This window comes from Myripristis murdjan, chromosome 4 (assembly GCF_902150065.1).
Source record: "Myripristis murdjan chromosome 4, fMyrMur1.1, whole genome shotgun sequence".
Taxonomy (NCBI): Eukaryota; Metazoa; Chordata; class Actinopteri; order Holocentriformes; family Holocentridae; genus Myripristis; species Myripristis murdjan.
Window position 1 is genome coordinate 21,804,658 of NC_043983.1, and position 22,562 is coordinate 21,827,219.

The 22,562-nt window shown below is 42.6% G+C and overlaps 1 protein-coding gene across 1 annotated transcript in view; it reads right to left on the bottom strand.

The window, feature by feature from the left end:
* The window catches only part of gmds (GDP-mannose 4,6-dehydratase), a 138,487-nt gene that overhangs the window by 11,827 nt on the left and 104,098 nt on the right, over nt 1-22,562 (bottom strand). Inside the window, exons 8-9 of the mRNA XM_030050330.1 lie at nt 15,914-16,032; nt 15,023-15,119 (exon numbers count right to left, since the gene is read on the bottom strand). Coding sequence (XP_029906190.1) covers nt 15,023-15,119; nt 15,914-16,032 — 216 coding nt within the window. The remainder of the gene's footprint in view (nt 1-15,022; nt 15,120-15,913; nt 16,033-22,562) is intronic.

Here is a 22,562-nt window from a genome sequence, read left to right on the forward strand (position 1 = left end):
CTCTTAATAGCAACCTATTTCACTGTGTTTGTCATCGTCGTTATCAAAGCTCCTTTGTGTGTGTAAATTTTTATATCTAATGTGGCTCCACACGGCTGCCATGCCCCTCTCTCTTTCTCTCTGTCTCTTTCTCTCAGGGAGCAGTACCGGGTCAGTCTGTGGGTTGGACTGCTGAGGGGCCCAGGGTGGTTCCGCTCCGACGGTAGGAGGAAACTCCTTCAGGAAATACCAGACTCCCAGGCACACACACACACACACAGACACACACACACATACACACAGACACACACACAGTCCACAATCTCTCTTTTTCTCTCTCTCTCCTACACGTACAGACTAAAGCTTCTGCACAAACTCCTCCGGACAAGAGCCCAGCAGTCCTCTTTTACTCTCCTGGTTTGTGCGCTGTCAGACTGAGCTCCTTATTCAGATAAGCCACCAGAGAAACACATCATACAGTTCTGCACGGAGTCGTCTAGCATAATTTACTCCGATAAAGCTGGGAGCACACTCAACTTGCAGCATTTTACAACTCAGTATTTGGCCAGTGGCCAGACCTTTTATGACGTCAATTACAGCTAGTTTTAACGAGTCAGCTCAATTAAGCAATAAATCACCATAAAGCCTAGTGTCTGTCATAGAGCACCCTACCTCCCCGCTCAGTCTGATTGAGTCTTCTTATTCCTGAGAGGTGAGAAAATGTGGGTGATTTACACTCAGGGAAACAAACACCTTTACAACAGAGTTTTGCAAAACAGAACGGCAGCTGGTGGGGCATAGTCTGCTGTTAGTGTTGTTGTCTTTAGACTAATGGGTTGCAGTCTTTAATCTCTAATTTTGTTCTCATCACCACTTCTAAATACAAAAATATCCATCAAGTAGCTATGTCTACTATTGCGTCTAATCACTCTATGTTTCTTAAAACAAGTACAAAAACAGAAATATACCACTTGTTTCCAAAACACATTAAATTTATTTATTTATTGAATCAACTACCTTATTTCAAGAAAATTCTCAATGCACGTCAATCTATATTTGGGGACAGGTAATAGAAACCAGAATTTTAAGACTAACAACATGTTTTGATGGACTTTTTTTTTTTTTTTTGCAGAGACGCGGGACAAAAGAAGAGGAGAGATGTGCGTCAAATAAAATAAATTATTGCCTCCTCAACAGACGCTATTCAAATCCAAATGGGTTAGCGGTGACGCAACAACCCTGGGCTGTTTTGCATGCTACTTGGCCGCTGATCTCAGTGACATTTGGCTGTTCTTTTAGAATCACTGCGCTCGCTAGATAAGCGCCCTCTCATTTTCATATTTTCTTGAAATATAATTGAGGTTGAACAATAAAGGAGCTGAAAGAAAACAGGCGCTAGATTTATTTGGAGATGAAAGCATGCGAGTGGTGGCTCATTACAGAACAAAACACCGGTGACTGCATCACACTACCTGTTGGACTTGACATCCCTCATGACAGAACACAGGCCAGCTCTGCAGAGTGATGTGCTGTGTGTGCATCTTAGTGTTATTTCCTTGCTCAATATACTACATTTGTGTAGCATGGTTATTTTGTGTGTGGGTGGATGTACATGTGTGTTTATGTGCATGTATGAGTGTGTAAAGGCCTATGTTTTCAAGTTGTGGGACTGTCAGTGACCACAGGAAGTTCCAATCAGCGGTGCAGTGTGGTTGCTACCTTCCCTTTCCCCTGGTGACCTTCTCCCCACCTCCCTCCACAATAGAGATACCAGGATCACATTACCAGCTCTAAGGGTTAAGGGTCAATCCCATTTTTCAGCCCTCTCCGTCCCTTTTCCCCTTCCAGATCCTTTCCCAGGGGTTAAAGTCTCCTGTCACCTAAATTCACATCAGTTCACGCGTGGCAAGGGAGTGGTATCCGTCGGAAACCCTCCGTCTTCTCTACCTTCCCCCGGCCCATTTCGGTGTCCCCCCTGACAGACAGCTCTCTGATCCCGGGGCTCACGCACACAAAGGGCAGGACACGTCTGCACATACGTTTAAAACACCGCCGGCCTCTTTGTGTCATTGTGTTGCTGTGTCTCTATTCCAGCCTCTGTGAAAGCCTCCGTTTTAGCGCCACAGAGGGTCAGGTTACCGGGATGTAACACTGAGCTTATCATAACCTCCCACCAGGAAAAGTAGCCAATAGTACCTGAGGGCAATTAAGAGATAAACTAATACGCATCAAAGAAGCCACTTAACATGAACCACACAAGGCTGACAGGTGAGCCATGAGCATAAATTACGGCACATCCCCTAAAGAAAACCACATCTATACCTAATATGTATGTGGCTCCGTGGTGATTGTAGCGTAAGCATGAATAGTGTGTGTGTTTCCCTGAACACTAATCTGCTTTTGATTATGTTGTGGTTCCTGCACTACATAATCTCTTTTAATTAGTTTGTGTCTGAACCAAACACAGAAGCAAGAGCTTAATGTCAGTTAAATTGAAAGGTGATCATCCTCTAACACTAATGCTCACTCACACACCCCCACACACACAGTCTGTGTGTGTGTGTGTGTGTGTGAGAGAGAGAGAGAGAGAGAGAGAGAGAGAGAGAGAGAGAGAGAGAGAGAGAGAGAGAGAGAGGGTGTAGCGTCATGAAGAGGGAGGGATAGTATACACTAACAGAGAGGAAATCAGGAAACTGACTGGCCAGCATCAGATAAGCAGGTCTATGGAAATGTGAGCACAGAGATGACGAATGCGCTGCGCAACTGTAGAGGAGTGCTGTCGTTGCTATGACGACACATCAACCCCCACCCCAGCCCACCACCACCACCACCACTATTAGCTATGATGTTGGAGATGAGGGTGAAAGACATAAAACAGCGCCTTCACATTCATGGTGAAGTGTGAACACCAAGGAATTCCAGCTTTTTATTTTTTTTAAATTAATTCATTTTTTTTTTTTTTTTTTTTTTTATTACATTTGAACTTGAACAGAAGGTTTAAATGGCTCTTTATGTGCTGGGGAAGATTGTCACTGGGTTCATAAAACACTTCAAAAGTAATAAAAAATGTTGAAGGTGCACATATATAAAACAGAAAGTCATCTAGCATTTCTCAACGTCTACAAAGTGCATTTTTAAAAATATTTTTTCCCCCATTAAGAGCTGTATGAGTGACTACCATAAAACAAAAAAACAGTGGACAGCTTGGCCCTGTGTGTGTTACCAAAGACGTTAAATCGTTATTTTAGTGTAATATAATTTTGTGAAGTTTCTGAGCTTTGATTTACTTAAAAATATTATTTAATATCAGTGGAAATTGCCTAAGAAGCTGAAATGCAAATTGACCATTTTCTGACAAATTTCAACAATGACTGAAAACGAGGGACAACTTGTGTAATTTGTCTTTTATCAGTCCTTATCATTTTCCACTGAGAGCAGCGCAGAGCTCTGCTGCCAGCGATCATTCCACAGAGCAGAATTCCAGGTGAGGGAAAGTGAATGGCTTTACTGTGAACCGTCTTGGAAAGGACACCCAATTCCTCCCTAATATACGGAAACCTTTTAAAATAATGCTAATATTTCATGCTTCCTTTGTGTGAAAGTACCGTGAGCCTCTGCCAAACATCCAAACTCAGCGCTGATAGCCCGTTTCGTGTGTCAAGTGCCATAAATTTAGCCGGCGGAGCTCGACAAAGCTTGTTCGGGGCATAAATCATGCTGCTCATAAAAGCAGTTTGGTTCTTTATGTCTGTCTGGTGTTCAAACGTTCACCTCAATCTATCAACGTGGCAAACCGCTGTCAAGGGTGCTAAGGCCTCCTTAGCTCGCGTTTCTCCTTATCACTGGCTTCTACTGAGAGGAATCCAAAGAATCCTGGAACTCGGTCTGCTCGCTGACACCCACTATGACAGGCTGAGACACAGACAACACTCAGCTTTTAATATGTCGACTAACTCATGACACAAGTGTTCAATAAAAAAAAAAAAAAAAAGAAGACACTTGCCAAATGACTGTCTAATTTGAGTTAAAGGAATGTGGGAACTATGTTAGTATGATAATAAAGTCATATACTGTCTTATAAGCCCACCACCACCTCTTCTCTTTTTAAGACCTATAGTACAGTATGGGAACTCCACCCAGTGAAACGGGCCCAGATTGCTGCCTCAGCACTTCTCCATCCAAACGGCTGCGGTTCACTAAGAGGTCTCTGTGCCTCAGGCCAGAAGACGAAGCACCTCAGCTAGCCAGCAGTCCTACCTGGCTCCTCTGTCCTCTAACTCACATCATAACACTGCCAGAGACATAAAGCAGGATAATGATGGCGACTCGCTCTGTCCCTACCAACCAGGCAGGGTATCGCTGTCCAAAACCACCTTTAACTGAATAATAATTGACATGTGAAGGTGAATACCTCACACTGCAACCTTGCTGTAATCAAGAGCTCATGAATTTAGTCCAACATACTTAGCAGGTCAGTGTCTTGGCAGGTCAATTTCTCTGATTGATTACCTTTGTAGAAGCCCTGTAATGAAAGCAGAGGCCATTAATACATATAATATCTGGCGTTTGAGAGGAGCCTCCAGTGCTGCAAATGGCCTCGCTGAGGAGAAACAGAATTCCAACCTAATACTGGGAAACCCTGAAATAGCCACCATATTTCAGGCTTCATTAAGCAGCAGATATTATACAACAAACAGGCCAACTGTTAAAATCTTCTCTGGGGCAAAGGGACAGAGGTGTAAAACTTACTGGCTGCCATAAGCCATCATGTCAGCAGCACACACGTGTACGCACACATACGCATGGAAAACAGCAGGGCAATACCTGCTTTTCTCATTGTTAGGATGAAGAATTTACTTGATAGCAGGATATGACAAGGTGGCCCCTGCAATATCTCTCTCACTCTGCATGTGTGTGTGCCTGCATCTGTGTGTCACTATGCATGGTAGATTAATTAAGTTGTGCAAAATTTAAATGTTTTGTGAAATTCATTTTGTGATATTATTATTATTATTATTATTATTATTATTATTATTATTTTAACCACCAAAACACAGCATGTCTTCTCTTTATCCAGTCAGAGGAGAAAAACTGCAAAACTCATAGTATGTGTGTAGAAGGAGCGCTACAAGGGTCCTGGGAATGGATTTATGAGGTCCGGACCGCCAGCATGGGGGAAAATGAAACCCAACACCGGGAGTGGGCTCCTTATTCCCTGCAACCAGCTTTGGTTCAGCGGGACCTGAGAACTAAATATCTTGAGTATGCAGCCACAAAGACGACAAATGAGGGATCCTGCTTGGTTTATTTTTTTATATTTTTGTCATTTGGCTGATGCTCTTATTCAGAGGAACTTAAGTAGGAACACAGTGTCACTTTGATGAGACATGCAGCTGTTGTTGGGATCGAAATGGACCTTGTGTGATCTTCTCCCACACCACTGTATCAACCTGTGCCTCCGCTGCGCTGACCTCGACCAACATGAAGGCCGTGGTTACGCTTGTCCTTTAAATGTGATATTTGTCATCAGATGTGTGAGACTAGAACTCAGCTGTGTCCACATATGCGTATCCAGACTCGAAACTTCAGTGCGACTTGCCTGATCGGACATCGGATATATTCCCGTGCAGACGTATTCCACTATGTGTATTGATAAATAGGATTGTGCCCACATGCTTTCCACACCTCGCTGAGATTGAAACTCAATGCGAGTCAGGCCACCTTGGTGTGTGGCCTGCCTGATCAGATCCAAATGCGAGCAAGATCCGATTTTAGACAGAACAGACTTGACAGATAATGTGTCCTGTCATGATCAGATGACAAAAATCACACTGTAAAGTGTAACCACGACCTAAGATGCAGCTAATCCAATTTTTCGCCCTGTTGCTTCGCTTCCATGGAGGAAGTGTTCGCATAATGCTACAACAATAATTTAGGATATTAAGAGTTTTCTTCCACAATGAGTTATCCACATGTGAAAAAAGGGAGTTGCAATTACTGTGAAAAAAAGTGTTCTTTGGTGGTGTATTTTTATCATTTCCAAATGACATCATACAGAGATGTTTTCAGTGCAGCTTTTTAGAGCACAAACATTTTCAGCTGCTTAAAACATCAACAGGAAGCAGTGGTTTAAGGTTTTGTTAGTCCTAAGAGCAAGAGTTTCTTTCTAGACAGAGACTTTTGCACCAATATTAAAGGAGAAATTGCAGAAGAGGCACAGACACCATAGTTTCTCCTTTGACAGTTAGTCTTAATAGACAGTAACACCATACAGCCATAATAATGCTGCGTTTTGAGCACAGGACATCACTGCAATTATAGACCCGCAGTGGTGCTCACAAACCTGTTGGTTAACTATCTAACAGGTGATGCTCATTTGCCCACCTTTGACTGACATAAAGAGATGTCAAAAGGAGATCAGGCATTATGGGAATTGTAGGAACTTTCTAATTGAGGCACCACACTTCGTCACAAATTACAAGGAATTCACTGAACGTCACAAATTGATGATATCTGACAGTGTAAGAGTAGCCGTGGGTGGATTTTTTTTCTTTTATGTTCACTTAAGTTTAACAATGCAAAACATGATCTATTGGCTGCATCAGTCAGGTGTGTCTTTATTGTGTTGATGACCTCAACAGGCAGGTTGACTCTGCCTGCCAACAGACGTAAAGGTTACCACAACAGTGGTGCTATTTATTTCTCTGGATCACTAGAGCCATTGTCTGTGCTTCTGATCAGGATCGCCTGGCGAAGATCGCTGATGACATGGGAGACCGTGTATGAGAACGTGCTTCTGGCTTTGTTACGCACATCTCACTGCTGGAATGAAAGATATCCAAAAGATCCAAAGCAAAGCAGGAAGTTCTCAATGGAAGGCAATCAGATTTTCTCACACACACATGGGCACGTACACGCATACACACGCACTTGCAAAAACACACAAACACACAGATGTCCCATACAGACGGTTGACAGATGCTGAGGTGTGGTGTGTTGACAGAGCTATTTTTAGGGCTGATGAGAAAGCTTTTATTCTTAACCTCACTCTGGATTCGGAAAAAAAAAGTAAGGCTCTTGCTCTGTCAAAATCTCACAGGTGCAGTCACTACACACACAATGTCACGTATACCGTTCATTCCATGAATGGTATACATTACCTATTTCTGAAGACAAGCCAAATCTCTCATTTTTGCATTCCATCTTGACAATACTATCAAAAAACACATTTCCATCTCAGACATTTCCCACAGAGTTTTGGGTCACTTGTTGAACTTGTGAGCAAAGTGCAACAAAACTCCTCGCTGCTTATTCAATTACCATGTTGACAGAAGAAAAAAAAAATCAGCTGACAGAAAAAACAAACAGACAGACAAACCTGATCATAATCTTGAGTGGAGAAGACTCGTGGATAAAAGGAGATATCATGTTAATAACAGAGAAGCTTCTGATGAGTGGTGGAAAGCATTTTTTTTTTTTTTTTACTAATGCAAATGCAACAGTCTTTTAACATGACTGATGCGTGAGCTGGGTAATTAGTCCAGCTCTGTTACTTGTGTTAAAATCCAAGCTTCTGTCAAGCTTCTTCTCAAAGTAAATGCACTGGGACCGGGATATAAACACTGCAGCCTTGTACACTGCATACAGACATTACAGCTCCTGTTAATCATAGACGTTCAGTGTGTTGGCATCTGTGGTATTCTGCCATAAGAGCTGTCTTTCTTGTTTCTATGTAATGCAGGCTGTCTGCTTACTTCCACCGCTTTTACCACTGATAGTATTGTGAATGCTTTTATTCTTAACACTTATAATATAATGTTTGTGTTTGTGTTTTTAACTATTTGCCTGCCCTAGAGCTACAAATAAAAATCACCCTCTCTGGTTAATACATTTTCAGAAATGTTACTAATATGCACAGTCTCTGTAAAATAAACTAATAAACTAATCTACACTTGTACGCATAAAAATGTGAAAAACTTTCCAAGCTTCTTAGAAATACATAATTTCTTTCCCTACATCAGTCATGTGGGAAACATTGCTAATCATAGTCACAGTCTAACAACATACTTCACATGTGTATGAGTAAGATCATATGTTTAAACAAATCCACGTTGCTTATATGGAAAACTTGATTATCTTTAGTGCTCTTGTTCAGAGAAACTTTGAATTAGGATTATATTTTAGTGTTCAGGTAAAAAAATATCATCCATAAATTACTAAATAATCAATGATAGCACCACTAACAGAGCAACTAGCATGTGGTCTGGCGCTCAGTTTGTTACTAAGACTGCAGATGCGGCAGCAGGATGCTGCACAGGGTCAAAGCAAAGATAAGACCAGGATTTATTTGACCTCATAGATCAGTGTCTCTCCTTTCTTTGCATGAACAGCAAGATAAACCTGAACGTGAAGTGATAAACTGTGTATTTTAGAGTGTGTTTGTGTATGCATCGGGCATGCATGTGTGTATGATAAACAGACTGTGAAATGGGGAGAAGCCATGTGAAATTTCATTGTACCTGAGTGTAATGACAATAAAGATCATTCTTCCTCTGATTTGCACAGGCCCATGCAACAGCGGTATGTAGTTCTCATGCTTCAAGCACTTGTTTGGGCTACACAAGAATAAACTTGCATTTTGAAGTGGCTTGTAATTTCATTTTAAAAATGTATGACTGTAACGAAGGGAACGCAGGTACGTGACTATGAGGAAGAGCACCTTTCATTTGAATTTGATGGCACATGGGAACCTTAGCAAGTGATTTCTTGCCTGTCAATCAAACCAAACCATCATACCAATGCAAACCTCAATGATTTTATTAGTGTGATGATGATTTCACATGACACAATGTTGGTTTCAGCCATTAATCTTGGGGGAGGGATGGAAGGATAGATTTTTTGGGGTTCTGGTGTTTATGGTTGAGTGGATATGTGAACATTCAGCTGTCTGTCTGCTTGTTCTTCCTTCCTTGTTCTGCCTTACAAGAGTATACTCTAGCCTGGAGGGGCATTCCTATGTAGTCATTCAGACACAACTTTTTAGACTCACTCCAAGAGACACAGATAGCAAAGTGCAAACGGAGAGACGGAGTGAGGCGAAGACGACAGTGAAAGAGTTATTTGAATGCAGATTGGGAGAGAGACAAAGATAGATGGAGATACAACTTCCCATTTATCACCACTCCTCCTCCTCCTCCTTCTTCTCTGCTCTCCTCTGCATGAGAGGTTGGAGAAAAACCACAGAGCTGTCAGTCATCTCACAGCAGTTTATACCCTTGAGCGACACATGAACTTGGAAATATGTCAGCAGGGTTGCATTAGCGCAAAAACACACAAGCATGTACACGCACACATGCACACGCAAATACACTTACACACACATACACTTGAATAAATATTTCAGGTTTCAGTTATTTAGTAGCAGCTGAACAAGGAACAGAAAGAGAGACATTTAAAAAAAAAACCCCACTTCGATAATCAATCACATTAGGAACACTGCGAGGTGATTCTACGAAGGCTTGGACTTGAAAATTGCATTTCTTTTAAGAACTGTGGCCACAGAAAAGTATACTGAACATATCTGATTACTGGCTAAATAAAAATACACTGAAATTACAAAGAAAACAGTTTTTGATTAAAAATCATCCAAACATTTTCTCTCTCTTTCCTACTTTCTCTCTCCCTCACAGACACATACACCTGTAAACACACAAAAGATGTCTGCACATAATTCATCAATTAAACTGAATCAGACTACAAATAGTGGAAGCACCCCACTTGTGCATTGTCAAACTATTTATGAAATCCATCACTGCTGCCTGAGGAAGAGCACAGAGCTTGGAGTTTGGGGCTTCCAGGTTCTGTATTTTGTTTATATTTTGAGCCACTCGGGAAGCTCTTTTCCCCCCAGTGGTCTGAAGAAATTCACTCCACGTTTTTTCACCAATTCCTGAACTATACACAGTAAACAAAGATCTGTCACACACACACCCTCATGAATCTCTCAACAAGGTCCAATCCTATAGTGAGACTCGGGCCAGCCACCAAACGGAAGAAGCCATTTGACAGGACCAACAACACTCATAGCTGCGGTATATCACCTGGCAACCAAAAAGTAATCAAAACCATTAGAGAATAATAAACTAAGACACACCTTTGCTATGGTACAGGCTGAGGACCGTCAACCGAGCCAAACCTCAGCACTGGCAGGAGACCCACAGGGTAACATCTTTGACTGACAGCTTTAAAAAGCCAATACAATGGAAACAAACAGCAGCCATCACAGTTGGAGTAGTCTGACTGTGCCTCAGCCCTGCCTTTACAGCCCACAGCTTTATTCAAAACAATCTTGACAGACTGAATAACTGACAGCCTCAAAACCACAAGCCCTTTCTCTTTCACATGTGAACAAATCTACTGAAAAAATGTAGCCTTATTAATTTACAACAAGTGTGTTTCATATCCAGAAAACAGTGACGTGCGCCTCAACCCGATTTTCCACGACAGCAGATAAACATGACATTATCTGCGTAGCGCGTGGGTGTCGTATCCTGAAAAACAGACGACGCCGCAGCCGCACAGATTCGGACACAGAAACACAGAAACACAAAGAAATATGCACACTTTATCACGCCATCACATATGCAAAACCTACGAGTTTTATCCAGAAGATCAAGGGCCTTAACCTACACGCAAGCAAAGCACACCTGCACGGTTAACCCCCCACCCGCCCACCCTCGACCCCCCACTCCTCCCTGGTTGCTCCCTCCTGTCCCGAGGGGCTGGAGAAATGAATGAGCTCATGTCAGACACATACACTGACAGGGCTAATGATGAATTACATATATATTAGCACGGTGCCTGAGGACACCCTCCTGTCACGTACAGCCGTGCAGGAAAACACACACATCTTCACATAGAACCACACAGAATAGAGTTAAATGTTAAATATAGACTCAATTCTACACTGAAAGAGCGTGACTCAGCTAAATCAGTGAAGAATTCAGGCATTCATACACACACATACACACACACACGCGCTCTATGCCAGGTACTTCCACTTGAGGAGGGATACAATGCTGAGCAGTGAGCGCGGCGTTACTCACTTCCTGTCTCAAGGGGTCAGAGGTTAAACACTCTTCATTCTCTTTAAAACCTATTGTAAACACAGAGAGATAGTGGGAGAGAGAGCAAAAAGAGAGATTGCTCGCTCCAGCTGAACCATCTCACTGTTGTTATCCTGCTCTCTTTATTCCATCGGAGCCACACCTACGCTAAACCACAGAAACCATGGGCTCTTAAAGGTTTTCATCCTAGCAAATTTAGTAAACAAACACGGCACTTGGCAACAATTTCAGCACAGAAACACAGCAGGACAAATAGAGACATTATGTGGTCCTAGGCTGAGACCAAACCTCATGAAAAAAAAAAAAAAAAAAAAAAATCCCACGTCCTTTGCTTGCCAAGTTTTGATCCACAAGAATCACCTACTTCAGATCATGACCCATAGTTTTAGAAAAACAGGCATGAGGAGTATTGTCTGCTCAGGCTAGTGTGGCCTTCTGCAGCAGTCTTTAGAGAAATAATGCACCAAAGACGGCAGATAAAAAAAAAAAATAAATAAATAAAATAGGATTGTGGACTTAATTGTGTGAGCCTGATCTCACCATCTGATCCTCCCGTTTATTAAAATTAGACTGCTATTTATTTTCAAATCTGTATCATTGGTGAAACTTAAAAGAATGTGTTATAAAAAAAGTAGGAAATTAGTAAAAGTTTACCATTTTGATCATGAAGTGACTCTTGATGGACTCTCAAAACACATGCCTTTTTCAAACAAAGGCACTTTTTGCAGTTATTATTCATCACGACACCGCTGTATTGGCTGAGAGAAAATATCTCCACCAGCAAGGCAAATCCTCACATTTTCCCACTGACACCAACACGCAATACTGCATGTACTGAAGCTGTTAACTTGCCATACTAGTCTGCTTTGTCTGCTCTGCGGTTTCCCCACCTGACAACTGTTATAATGAAGTCATGTCAGGAAGGAGGCACACCATTCACTATCTTTATATTTTATCGGTTGTCTTTGGTATGTGCTCCACGATTCCTTGCGAGTCACAGTGAAGCCTGTATAGTCACGAGGCCTGGCCCTTTATTCTGGATCTGTATTCTTATATTGTGCTCACATAGCTCGCTCGCAGTCCTTTTGCATGGGAAAACATATATAAACTGTCGTCCATCTGCGGCAATACTACCTCATAGATGGGAGATACAGCAATGCTGAAGGAGAACTGTTTCCTGGTGAATGCGGCCCTAAAAAAATAAACTGTCTATCAGTTTCTTTCCTGATAATGCGGTAACAAATTACCACTGGCGCAATCAAAATCATAAAATCTTTGACTGCATACCTCGATATCAATATTGCAGAAATGACTTAGTGCTTTCATAAGATATTTACATACAAGCTAATTCTGATAAACAATCATTAGTAATAATAAGCGATTACCTGATACAAAGACCAAGCTAATAAAAAAAAGGACAGTCTAACAAGTTAAGAACATTTCATCCCTTTAAACAGTGAGGAGACGACACTTTATGCCATATCAAGATATCATAATATACAAAATCCTAGACATTGCCTGGTGTCATATCCCAATAACAATATGTCAATATATCACTTGGCCCTATTCTAGACCTGCTTGCAGTGTGAATGTTGGGTTAGAAAGTTGAATCGATAGACAGACACAAAAAAGACCGCAGGCCCAGGTGTGTGACTGGTGCTTCGCTCCCCTCAGCTGTCAGTCAGCAGGGCCTCCTCGCTAATCCTCCGCCATCACTCAACTGCATCTCAGCTCTAATCTTGCCAGGCCAAAGCGCAGCAGAGGGGCGATCCTGGCTTTAAACTGAGAACCTGACAGCTAATCCCGGCCACAACACCCAGGGGTAACCCTACACCCTCCCCAGGGAGCAGCCACAACACCCCTGAGCCACGGCGATGACAGAAAGACCTCCCAAATTTCAGAGACATTAAACCATACACTTCACACCTGAGGAGAGAGAGAGAGGGATAATCTTCTGGATCTTTTTACGATTTGGATGGACACAGAAATATCAATAATGTTGCTCACGGCCTGAGCTTTTAGACACACAGGCACAGGAGATCTCACTCATGCCCAGACTGATGAGCTATGACACAGAGACACTTTTCTCTGTGGAAATCAAAGCAGCTCCTCACTCAGCAGAATGACCTTACTAGCAATCAGAGAGAGGATCCAACACAGACCCTCGCCGCTGAAAAACACAGAAGGTGCAAGGCTGCATTCCTGAATACGAGTGCTTATCCTGCACCGGTTTTCAGGATATAGTCTACATTGCTTTTAAAAAGGCTGACTGGCAAGTTTCCAGCTGTTAAAAAGCATACAGTAAGCAAACCATTGCTGTTAACTGGACCCATTATGGCTGATAAGTGTATGGTCCCAGACACAATGACCGGCAATCAGATATATCCAGAGAAAGCAGTGGTGTTGCATTCATATTAACATCAGCGAGAGCTAACAGGAAGTATGTGTTGTGTCATTAATTACATGGGGAGCTGTGTGGTTTGGTAAACCAAATTCGTTCTGAGGAGATGGCTGTCTCGATATGGTGGCACTTTAACACTTTTAATACCTTTTCACAGCTGACAAACAGCACTGCAAGCGAGCGACTGAAAAAAGTGGAAATTTACTGAATCGGTCTCGTAAATTTTGATCAGCTTGTCCACCTTGAGTACAGTTTACAGCCTTCATACAGTCATGGAAAATCTCTGAATGGATAATCTCTTCTGGGAATTTATGGGACGGCTGCCGCTTGAAATACTTTCATTAACCAAGGGTTTTTTTTGCTGATGATATGTGTGCTTTTGTTGCCATTGATTCTAAATGATTTACATTGCGGTTAGGAATGCTTTTAAGAAGAAAACAATTATTACTGCATTTATGCATAAAACACACCACTCATACCCGGCCTTCCATCTGAATATCTAATAGTTTTGTGCCAGAGTGACAATACCAGGTCAAAGCAATTCATCAGACTTGGTTGGATTCTGTTAAAAAAGGTGTGACTGACTCCAGAGTTGAAGATTAAGATGGTCTGTCACCTATGGGTTCACTCAAACAAAGAAATATAAGTGATAACAAAATGGACACACACACACACACACACAGGAGCAGGACAGCTGCTGGCAGCCCGGCCGTAGCTGCCACTGTAGGTGTCCAGACCATTTGCCTGCTGCCAACGGAGGACCCCAAAGGAAAAGGGCTAGGGGAGGTGTCGTAATAACAACTGGAGCTCTATGACTATGATGATGGGAATGATGGGGAAATAAAGATGTGTGACTGTTAGATTTATCTTGCTGACATACACAACAAACTAATCATCTGAAAAAAAAAAAAAAAATCACACACAATAGGGGCAAATGGGAACATGGGTTCTTGGATGTTTAATTGTTTAAATAACAACTGGGTTGATACTGCATGATATTTCTGAGGAGGTAAGATCATTAAAAAGGGCTTCAGATGTTCTACATGTTCAGGTAAACAACACACACACACACACACACTGCAAAAAGTCCAAATCTTTACCAAGATTATTTGTCTTATTTCAAGTTAAAATGTCTTATTTCTAGTCAAAATATCTCATTACACTTAAAATAAGACATGATCACAAGCAAATTTTCACTTGTGACACAAGTGAACAAGTGAAAATTTGCTTGTTTCATTGGCAAAATTTGTTTCTTGTTTCAAGCTAATTTTCACTTGTTTTAAGTGAATTTTCACTTGAAACAAGTGAAAATCGTCTAAAAACAAGTTATTTCTGAGGTGATCATGTCTTATTTTAAGTGTAATGAGATATTTTGACTAGAAATAAGACATTTTTACTTGAAATACGACAAATATTCTTGGTAAGATTTGGACTTTTTGCAGTGCACACACACACACACACACACACACACACACACACACACACACATGCACACACACAAAGATTGTGGACTTACCACTTCAGTGGGGCGAAAGTATTTTGGGTTCACCTTCACATGCACTACCCCTGTCTCCTGGCAACGGCCAACCTCGTTCTCATCCTTGCCTTCCCACCTGGAGAGAGGCAGGGAGAAAAATGTCAGTAAAAGAGAGAACTTTCCCACAGCTGCTGTGAAGTTCAACTGTTCTTGCCTGTCTCTCCTTCTCGTGCAGTTTGTTTCTTTAAGGTCTTGTGCAGACAAAACATGTCACTTATCTTTTTCTGAATTCAACACAGCAGGCATCGCCAACATGTGCACATGGACTCCCCGCCCCAACACACACAATCACACAGGATGGGACCTTCACTCACATGTCAGTGTGACAGAGTAGCTCATCCATAAAAAAAGAGGAGAACAGACAAGAGGGAGGTGAACAGGAAGTGAGATAAAAGACAGGGGCTAAAATCCATCAGGTATCTAATGGGTGAGAGAAGCCATGTGTCCTCATTAGTTTTAGGACAAACTTTAGTAACCCTTCGACACTGACCTAAAATCCCACTACCATCTGGGACTTGAGCTCGATGTAATCAGGTTAGCCCTGCATTTTGGTTCCACCTTTGATTCTACACCCTGCGAGTGTTGCAGGTAATTTCTTCAGATCCAATCACCAGAAGTGTAAATGGGACACTGGATGTTTTGCAATACACGCCAGGCAAGACATGCTCTACATTTCCATAAAGTAATCCTAATCTCATTTGAACTCTAAAATAATTTTAAAACAAACAAAAAAATGTGTAAAATCCTCTTGTTTGGTGTAAAATTGGTATAACATTCTAATAGGTGAGTGTGTGTGTGTGTGTGTCTAATAGGTGAGTGTGTGTGTGTGTGTGTGTGTGTGTGTGTGTGTCTGTGTGTGTGTAAACTCACACAATGCTCTTCCCCACATGTTTAAAGGCCTTCTCCACAAACTCCCTCACGCTGTGCACCTCCCCCGTTGCGATGACAAAATCCTCCGGATGCTCCTGTTGCAGCATCAGCCACATAGCCTAAAACACGAGAGAGAGAGAGAAAGAGAGAGAGAGAGAGAGGTTAAAATCACTGCGAGATCATAAAGACAGTTCTGTGCTCCAGTTTGGACCCGACCCAAGGCGATCCTGACAGACAGGAAGTGAACCTGCGACCCCTGAGCGGGGCGTCCGCCCGTACCTCTGTCCTGACGTCACCACAAAGGCTCATGGGATGCATACCGTGGGAAAGGAGGACAGAGCACTCCCACAGGGCCAGTGTGCTGCTGGCACACACAAAAACACACGCATGGCCACGCACACACACACAAACACAGACATGGTTCAACAATCTAAAAAGACTCCGGATCAGACAGACAGCATTAATAAAACGGCACAGTCGAGGAGACGATGCTCTTCCAGTGAGACGAGCTCAGCGGCGTCCAACATCACCAGCCCTGACTTGTATTTACCTTCACTGTCTATTTCCAACTATGTGGTCCAGGCAGTATTATTCTTAGCCTATATACCCCAGTGAAAGCTGATAGTCCCGGGCCCTAGATGGAGCAGCACTATATTAAACAGCCAGCGAGAGCGTCTGCGCATGGTTCCATAATATTTATGGTGAACCGGAGCCAACAGGTCAGAACTGCTGACCCCTGGCACGTCCAGCCTGATTAGAATGGACTCGCCGGGGACACACACACACACACACACACACACTTACAAATACAACCACAGAGACAGATAGAAAGAGAGTGAGACAAACACACACAAACACACTCACAGTCGCCTTCCAGTGTTCAGAGGAACATATTCCAGGGAATACACACCAGCAGACAGAGACAAGCATGTCAGGACACAAGCATGCAAACATTCAAAAAAGTTTTATCACAAGTTATGCACACACCCACACACACACAGACACAGACAGATGCACACTTCCACACACACTTGAGCTGTGTGTCCCCCAGTGCAAAGCTGTAATCCAGACAGGACAGCAGGAAGGTGGAGAGGTGTGGGGTTGGCCGGATTCTCCCTCCCTCTCTGTCTCCAACTGAGGTGACTTAAACACTCTGCCTGCCTCGCTCTCTGAGGAGCACATCAGCACGTTTTATGTGCTATACTTGGATGTGTGTGCATGTGTGTGAGTGTGTGTGTCTATGCAGCCACATCAGCACGTTTTATGCAGTACAGTTGGACGGAGCAGGAGGTTGGCTGTCTCACTCTGCACATTTTTATCTGTGCTCCGTCTGCAGTAGCACTCATAGGCCTGACTCTCCTTCTCTCTCTGACACACACACACACACACACGCACACACACACACAAAACAGAAATAAAACAATGAATTAGCCTCTTATTTCAAACAAGTGTTTTATTATGTAATGACACTCTTGTGTACTGATGTATCCATTAATTGCACTACTGTGTTGACTTTGGCACTATAGACATGCACACATACATGGCTCTACACACACACACACACACACACACACACACACACACACACACAGGCACCCACACCAGTGGTGATGGAATGCTCCTCCTTGGGGAGTAGAGGCTGTCCTATCTGGGGATCGTTCTGGGTCACCTGGATGCTCCACGCTGACGGCTCCCCTGAGCCCGACCTCTGACCTCTCACCCTCTGACCCCTGATGGACAAACCAGATTCTCACACCACAACACGAGCCAATAATGGCACCTCTGTGTATGACTGACGGCAGAGCGGACCAATCAGAGCATATTCATGTTTCACAACAAGAGCCCTATCAGAGGGTGTTTTTCCATGTTACGCATGTTAAAGAAACAGTGCATGTGAAAAAGTGCAGGTATTTTTCTTTCTTTTCTTCTTTTTCTATATGTGATAATCATGGATACTTAGTTATAAACGTAATAATTGTTGTGGCCCAACCTTAGTTAGTTTTTTTTTTTTTCATTATTTTGCTGATGAGCAGATGTCTCTGCTATTGACTATATAGAGGGTGCTTTCAAATGTATACCTGCTTTCTATGTTGAATTAATTAATAAAAAAAAAAAGAAAAAGAAAAAAAAAAGAAACAGTGCATCCACAGTCTCTCTGGATCCACTGTCCTCTAGTCTTCTATTGTGGAGCTCAAATTGTCAAATTTTGACAAAAAAACTTCACACCAATGCCTTAACCAAAAACAGTGAGATAGATTCTAGAGACTCAATTTCACTGGGAGCTATTTCTTGCCAAAGACAACTAATTAACTGTATCTCTCTGCATGCAACGACTATGAATTAGAGATGGATGGATAAAGTTTTCTGGTGAATTTTGGGTGAACTGTTCCTTTGAGTTGAATGCTCAATTAGTTTATCTGACAAACCAGATTTCTGCCTCTCTGTCTCTGTCAATATTTTGTGTAAAGGACAGAAAATCTAGCACACGTCATTAGTCAGAAAAGGATAGAGCAAAGCGAAAAAAAAAAAAAAAGTACAATATTGTTTATTTTTAACCAATTACCGAGCAACGCGGTGGTTGGTACATCTTAAAGCATGATATTTGTGGAAACATTCACAAATCCTTGACAAGAGATTTGGCCTGAGAATTGAATCAGAAATAAATTCCCATTCTGCCGTGGCAAAATGGTCCAATCCCTCCTTCCCCCATGTGTGTAGAGTTAATTAACACTGGAAACAGTAAAATACCAAACACTGTGACATCTATACAGTAATACCATTTTGATCATTTGACTGGCTGATTATTTGAACTCACAATGAACAGCCTCGCTCCCTTCCCCTCTGGATCGCACTGATGAATGTGGAGAGCGGAGCAAACTGGATGGCTGTGATGATGGGAGTTGGGAAAGCAGCTCCGCTTCTCTCACAGCCAGAGAAAATGTTTACTGCAGGAGCTGAGTGATATGGCCTCTGCTGATTTTTCGCCCGGAAATGTAATAAATAACATGGCGTGTATTTTTCTACTGACTGTAGTGGGAATTAAGCTGAATGGAATCATGTGAGGCTGTGGTTCCTTTTTTTGAGCTCGCTCGCAAATAATAGCTAAGCAGGGACCTGTGACACCGCTTTTCATTTTTTCCAGAGAGCATTTTATTTTTTTTCCCAATTTTTGTGTTTTCTGTTTACATTTTTAAAATTAAAAATTCAACAGTTCAATACGAAAATATTAAAAATTTAATGAATGTCAATGAAACACAATATTGCCCTTTTTTTAATCAAAGAAAGTGCTTCAGTAGTTATAAACTGTTGATGTGGTTGCACTGCTGAGAGTTTTCTGAAGTAATGACTCTTCTTGCTTGCATACTGCCTCTCTGTGTGCTGTGTATGTGTGTGTGTGTGTGTGTGTGTGTGTGTGTGTGTGTGGAAGAGGGGCTGACCCCACCTGCAGTGAAACACAGACTGAAAAACACAGTACTCAGGGGACAGAGGCTGAAGGAGCACGCATGTAAATGACACCAAAACACAGTGCAGACTCTCAGCACAGTTTTTTTTTTGTTTTTTTTTTCTGATCAGACATCTTAGGTTTTGAGAAAAAAACTCTTACAATGGTAGAGCAAACTCTGATTTTAATAACTTGCATCCACATTTTGGCAAATTCCACAATATTCCACGTCTTCCAGTTGATTCAATTTTTATAATCAAACTCATTATCTCCCCTTTTTCTCGAACTTCTTTACACACTCCCCACCATCTTTTCCCTTCCTTCCAACTTCCTTCTCCTCTCAACCTAATTTTTCCCCCTCGCTTTCGCTTCTCCTCCCCCTCCTCCCTTCCTGCATCTCACTCAGGGTTGCTCTGCTTCATTAGTTACCTGATAAAACAGCTCTGAGGTTCAGTCCTTCAAACTGCATCTGCACCTTCCTGTTCACATGGCCTCGGGATGACTACCCCTGCTCCCCCAACACACACACACACACACACACACACACACACACACACACACACACCCCTCGACTTCAGCAGCAAATTCACTCCTACAATTTCCAAAATCATCACTGGAGTTGGACGCTCTCAGGGATAAGGAGCTCAGGCATGGATTGTTTGGTTCGTCACCGACATTTTTGCTCTACATTTTGGTTCTCCTGAGTACGTTTCGAATTAGATTCCTTCTGTGTACCCCCGTCAAAAAGTCCATAACAAAAAGCTGCAGAGCTGCAGGTAGCATGCTATAGCGCACACAATCAAATCCCTGACCACAACACAAACTATCCTCAGTGACAGATGCATCTTGACCTACCTAATTCATACTTCTGCAGCCAGCTGACCGTCTTCGTCCTCCCCTCTCCCCCCTCCGTGTCTCTCCGTCCCTCCCGTGCTCCGAGGCTGTTATGGCCCCTCTCCTCTGTCTCTGGCTGCTTGACTACAGCTGACATGTGGAATGGCTCACACTAAACACTTAATGGAGCTGCTATTATGGCCAGAGAAAGCCATCAGCCCCAATCACGGCCTGCTAACGCCATTAACCCTACACACACACACACACATGCACGCACACACACATGCATGCACGCACACAAACACTGACTTCCAGTCTCTCACACACAAATAGATGACAAAACCACTTTTCAAAGACACAAATGCACGCCTGCAAGCATTCATTCATTCAAAATCTTGCTCAAATACACAGAATATCAAAATGAACATTAGAAATTTTGAGAACACTATGAAGAAAAAAAAAATCCAAACAAACTATTTATGGCACAACTGGAGTGGAAGGTGGGGAGAATAATACTACCTTTAATTTCTAATGTCACCCCACTTCACTCCATCTAAGGTCCTTGTAGCTCTGCCACCAGACAGCTTACTCTTAAAGAAAAACACGAGCCAAGATGAGCCTGTGGAGGGGTTTGGAGGAGCTACAGGTTCATCTGTTAGCCACTGCATGCAGAGCAGCACGGGCTTTTCCAGATCATTTGTCGCTTAAAAGGTTCTCAGTTCTTTTCCACAACTTGCTTGCACAGCTGCCAGACAAGAATGTTAAAGCCTGAAAAGTAAGACGAAAAGTGTTCTTATTTTGGCGTGGGCCAGAGAAATCTTGAATAGGAGCAGATGCAGCTCAGGCCTGCCAGCCCCACCTCATACCACTGATAATGAGATTAATGACTTGCTCTCACAGCTATGATATCGGTAATGCACACACAGGCGTTGGTGCATACATGCATGTGCACAAAGACCCCCACACACACTCACACACACACACGCCCACACCCAGAAACACACATACACACGTGCATTCACACGCACACGACCATGCGACCTCACACTTCAGCTGAGGCCATGGTCTCGATCATGTACGTCATACCTTGGTCTTATCAGCTGGGCTTTTCGGACCCACATCCATCAAGGGCACTACTTCCCGGATACGCCTGCAATCATCTACAGCCATCTTGTACTGAGATTAGGCAAATAGTATTGAAATTACGGCTCCAGAATGACCTGGGCCTCAACACTGATACCAGGCTCTGGGCAAATAACCTCCTACTACTGTGAAGAGCCATTCAGTTGTTTACATATGACTGTATTTAACATCCAAATCACAATTAGATACGGGAGTATATTTTTGTGCAAATGACTCATAAAATGACAAGGGTAAAGGACGAGTGGCTTCCTTCCTTCTGGTAAGTTCTCCTATAAAAGATTCATTTTCATCTCCTTTGTATTAGTTCTAATATTTTACATGCAACATTAGACAGACTGATATTTTGTACCATTTAGGACCATATCCTGATAAAAAAAAGAGCAGTGTAAAGCTTAACGTGAACTGAAATGATCCATGTTCAGAGAGGTTTGTGACTTAAACACAGTTCAAAATCTGGTTGAAAATCTGCAAAATCCAGGCCACGGGAGTAATCAGGAAAGAGATTGCACACCGTTAAAGGGCCTCTAAGCAAGGTACTGGATGTCCAGCTCTCCAGTGGTCAGTACAGTAGACGGTGGTTGAGCTTTTAAGTGGCAGGAAGGTGTGACTTCTCCCTGAGGTCACAGCATAATCACACTCCAAGTGTCCTTAATCACTGTGTACAGCCCCTCTCATGTTTTCAAACAGACTGCTGCTCTAACTGAAATGGACTGACTCACGGCCAACATTAAGACCTATCATTCAAGCAGTGATTGCCAGCCAGCCAGGCTGTTTATCTATTAATGTATGAGCTTGTGGATGGGACAGAGTGGGCAGGTCAGACCTGGCAGTTTTGGCTGCGGTATCACAGATAAAGTTTACACCGATAGTCATTTGACAGGTGGTTATGTTTGGCACAGGGATGAACAGAGAGAGGATAAAGTTACATGTGAGCAAGTGCTCAGTGACTGACATTATATATATATTGTGTGTGTGTGTGCGTGTGTGCGTGTGTGTGTGTGAGAGAGAGAGAGAGAGAGAGAGCACAGAGAGAGATACAACATTCCATAACAGTGCAGGATAATCCCAAACACAGGATTAGAGAGGAACAGACACGTCTGACAGCTTCCTCCACAACCCTGCACTCAAAGGATCCTTTTGTTCTTTGTGTGTCCTTGCATTAACGCACATAACACACACCCGAATACACACGTACACGCATCCACACAAACACACACACACACACATGCC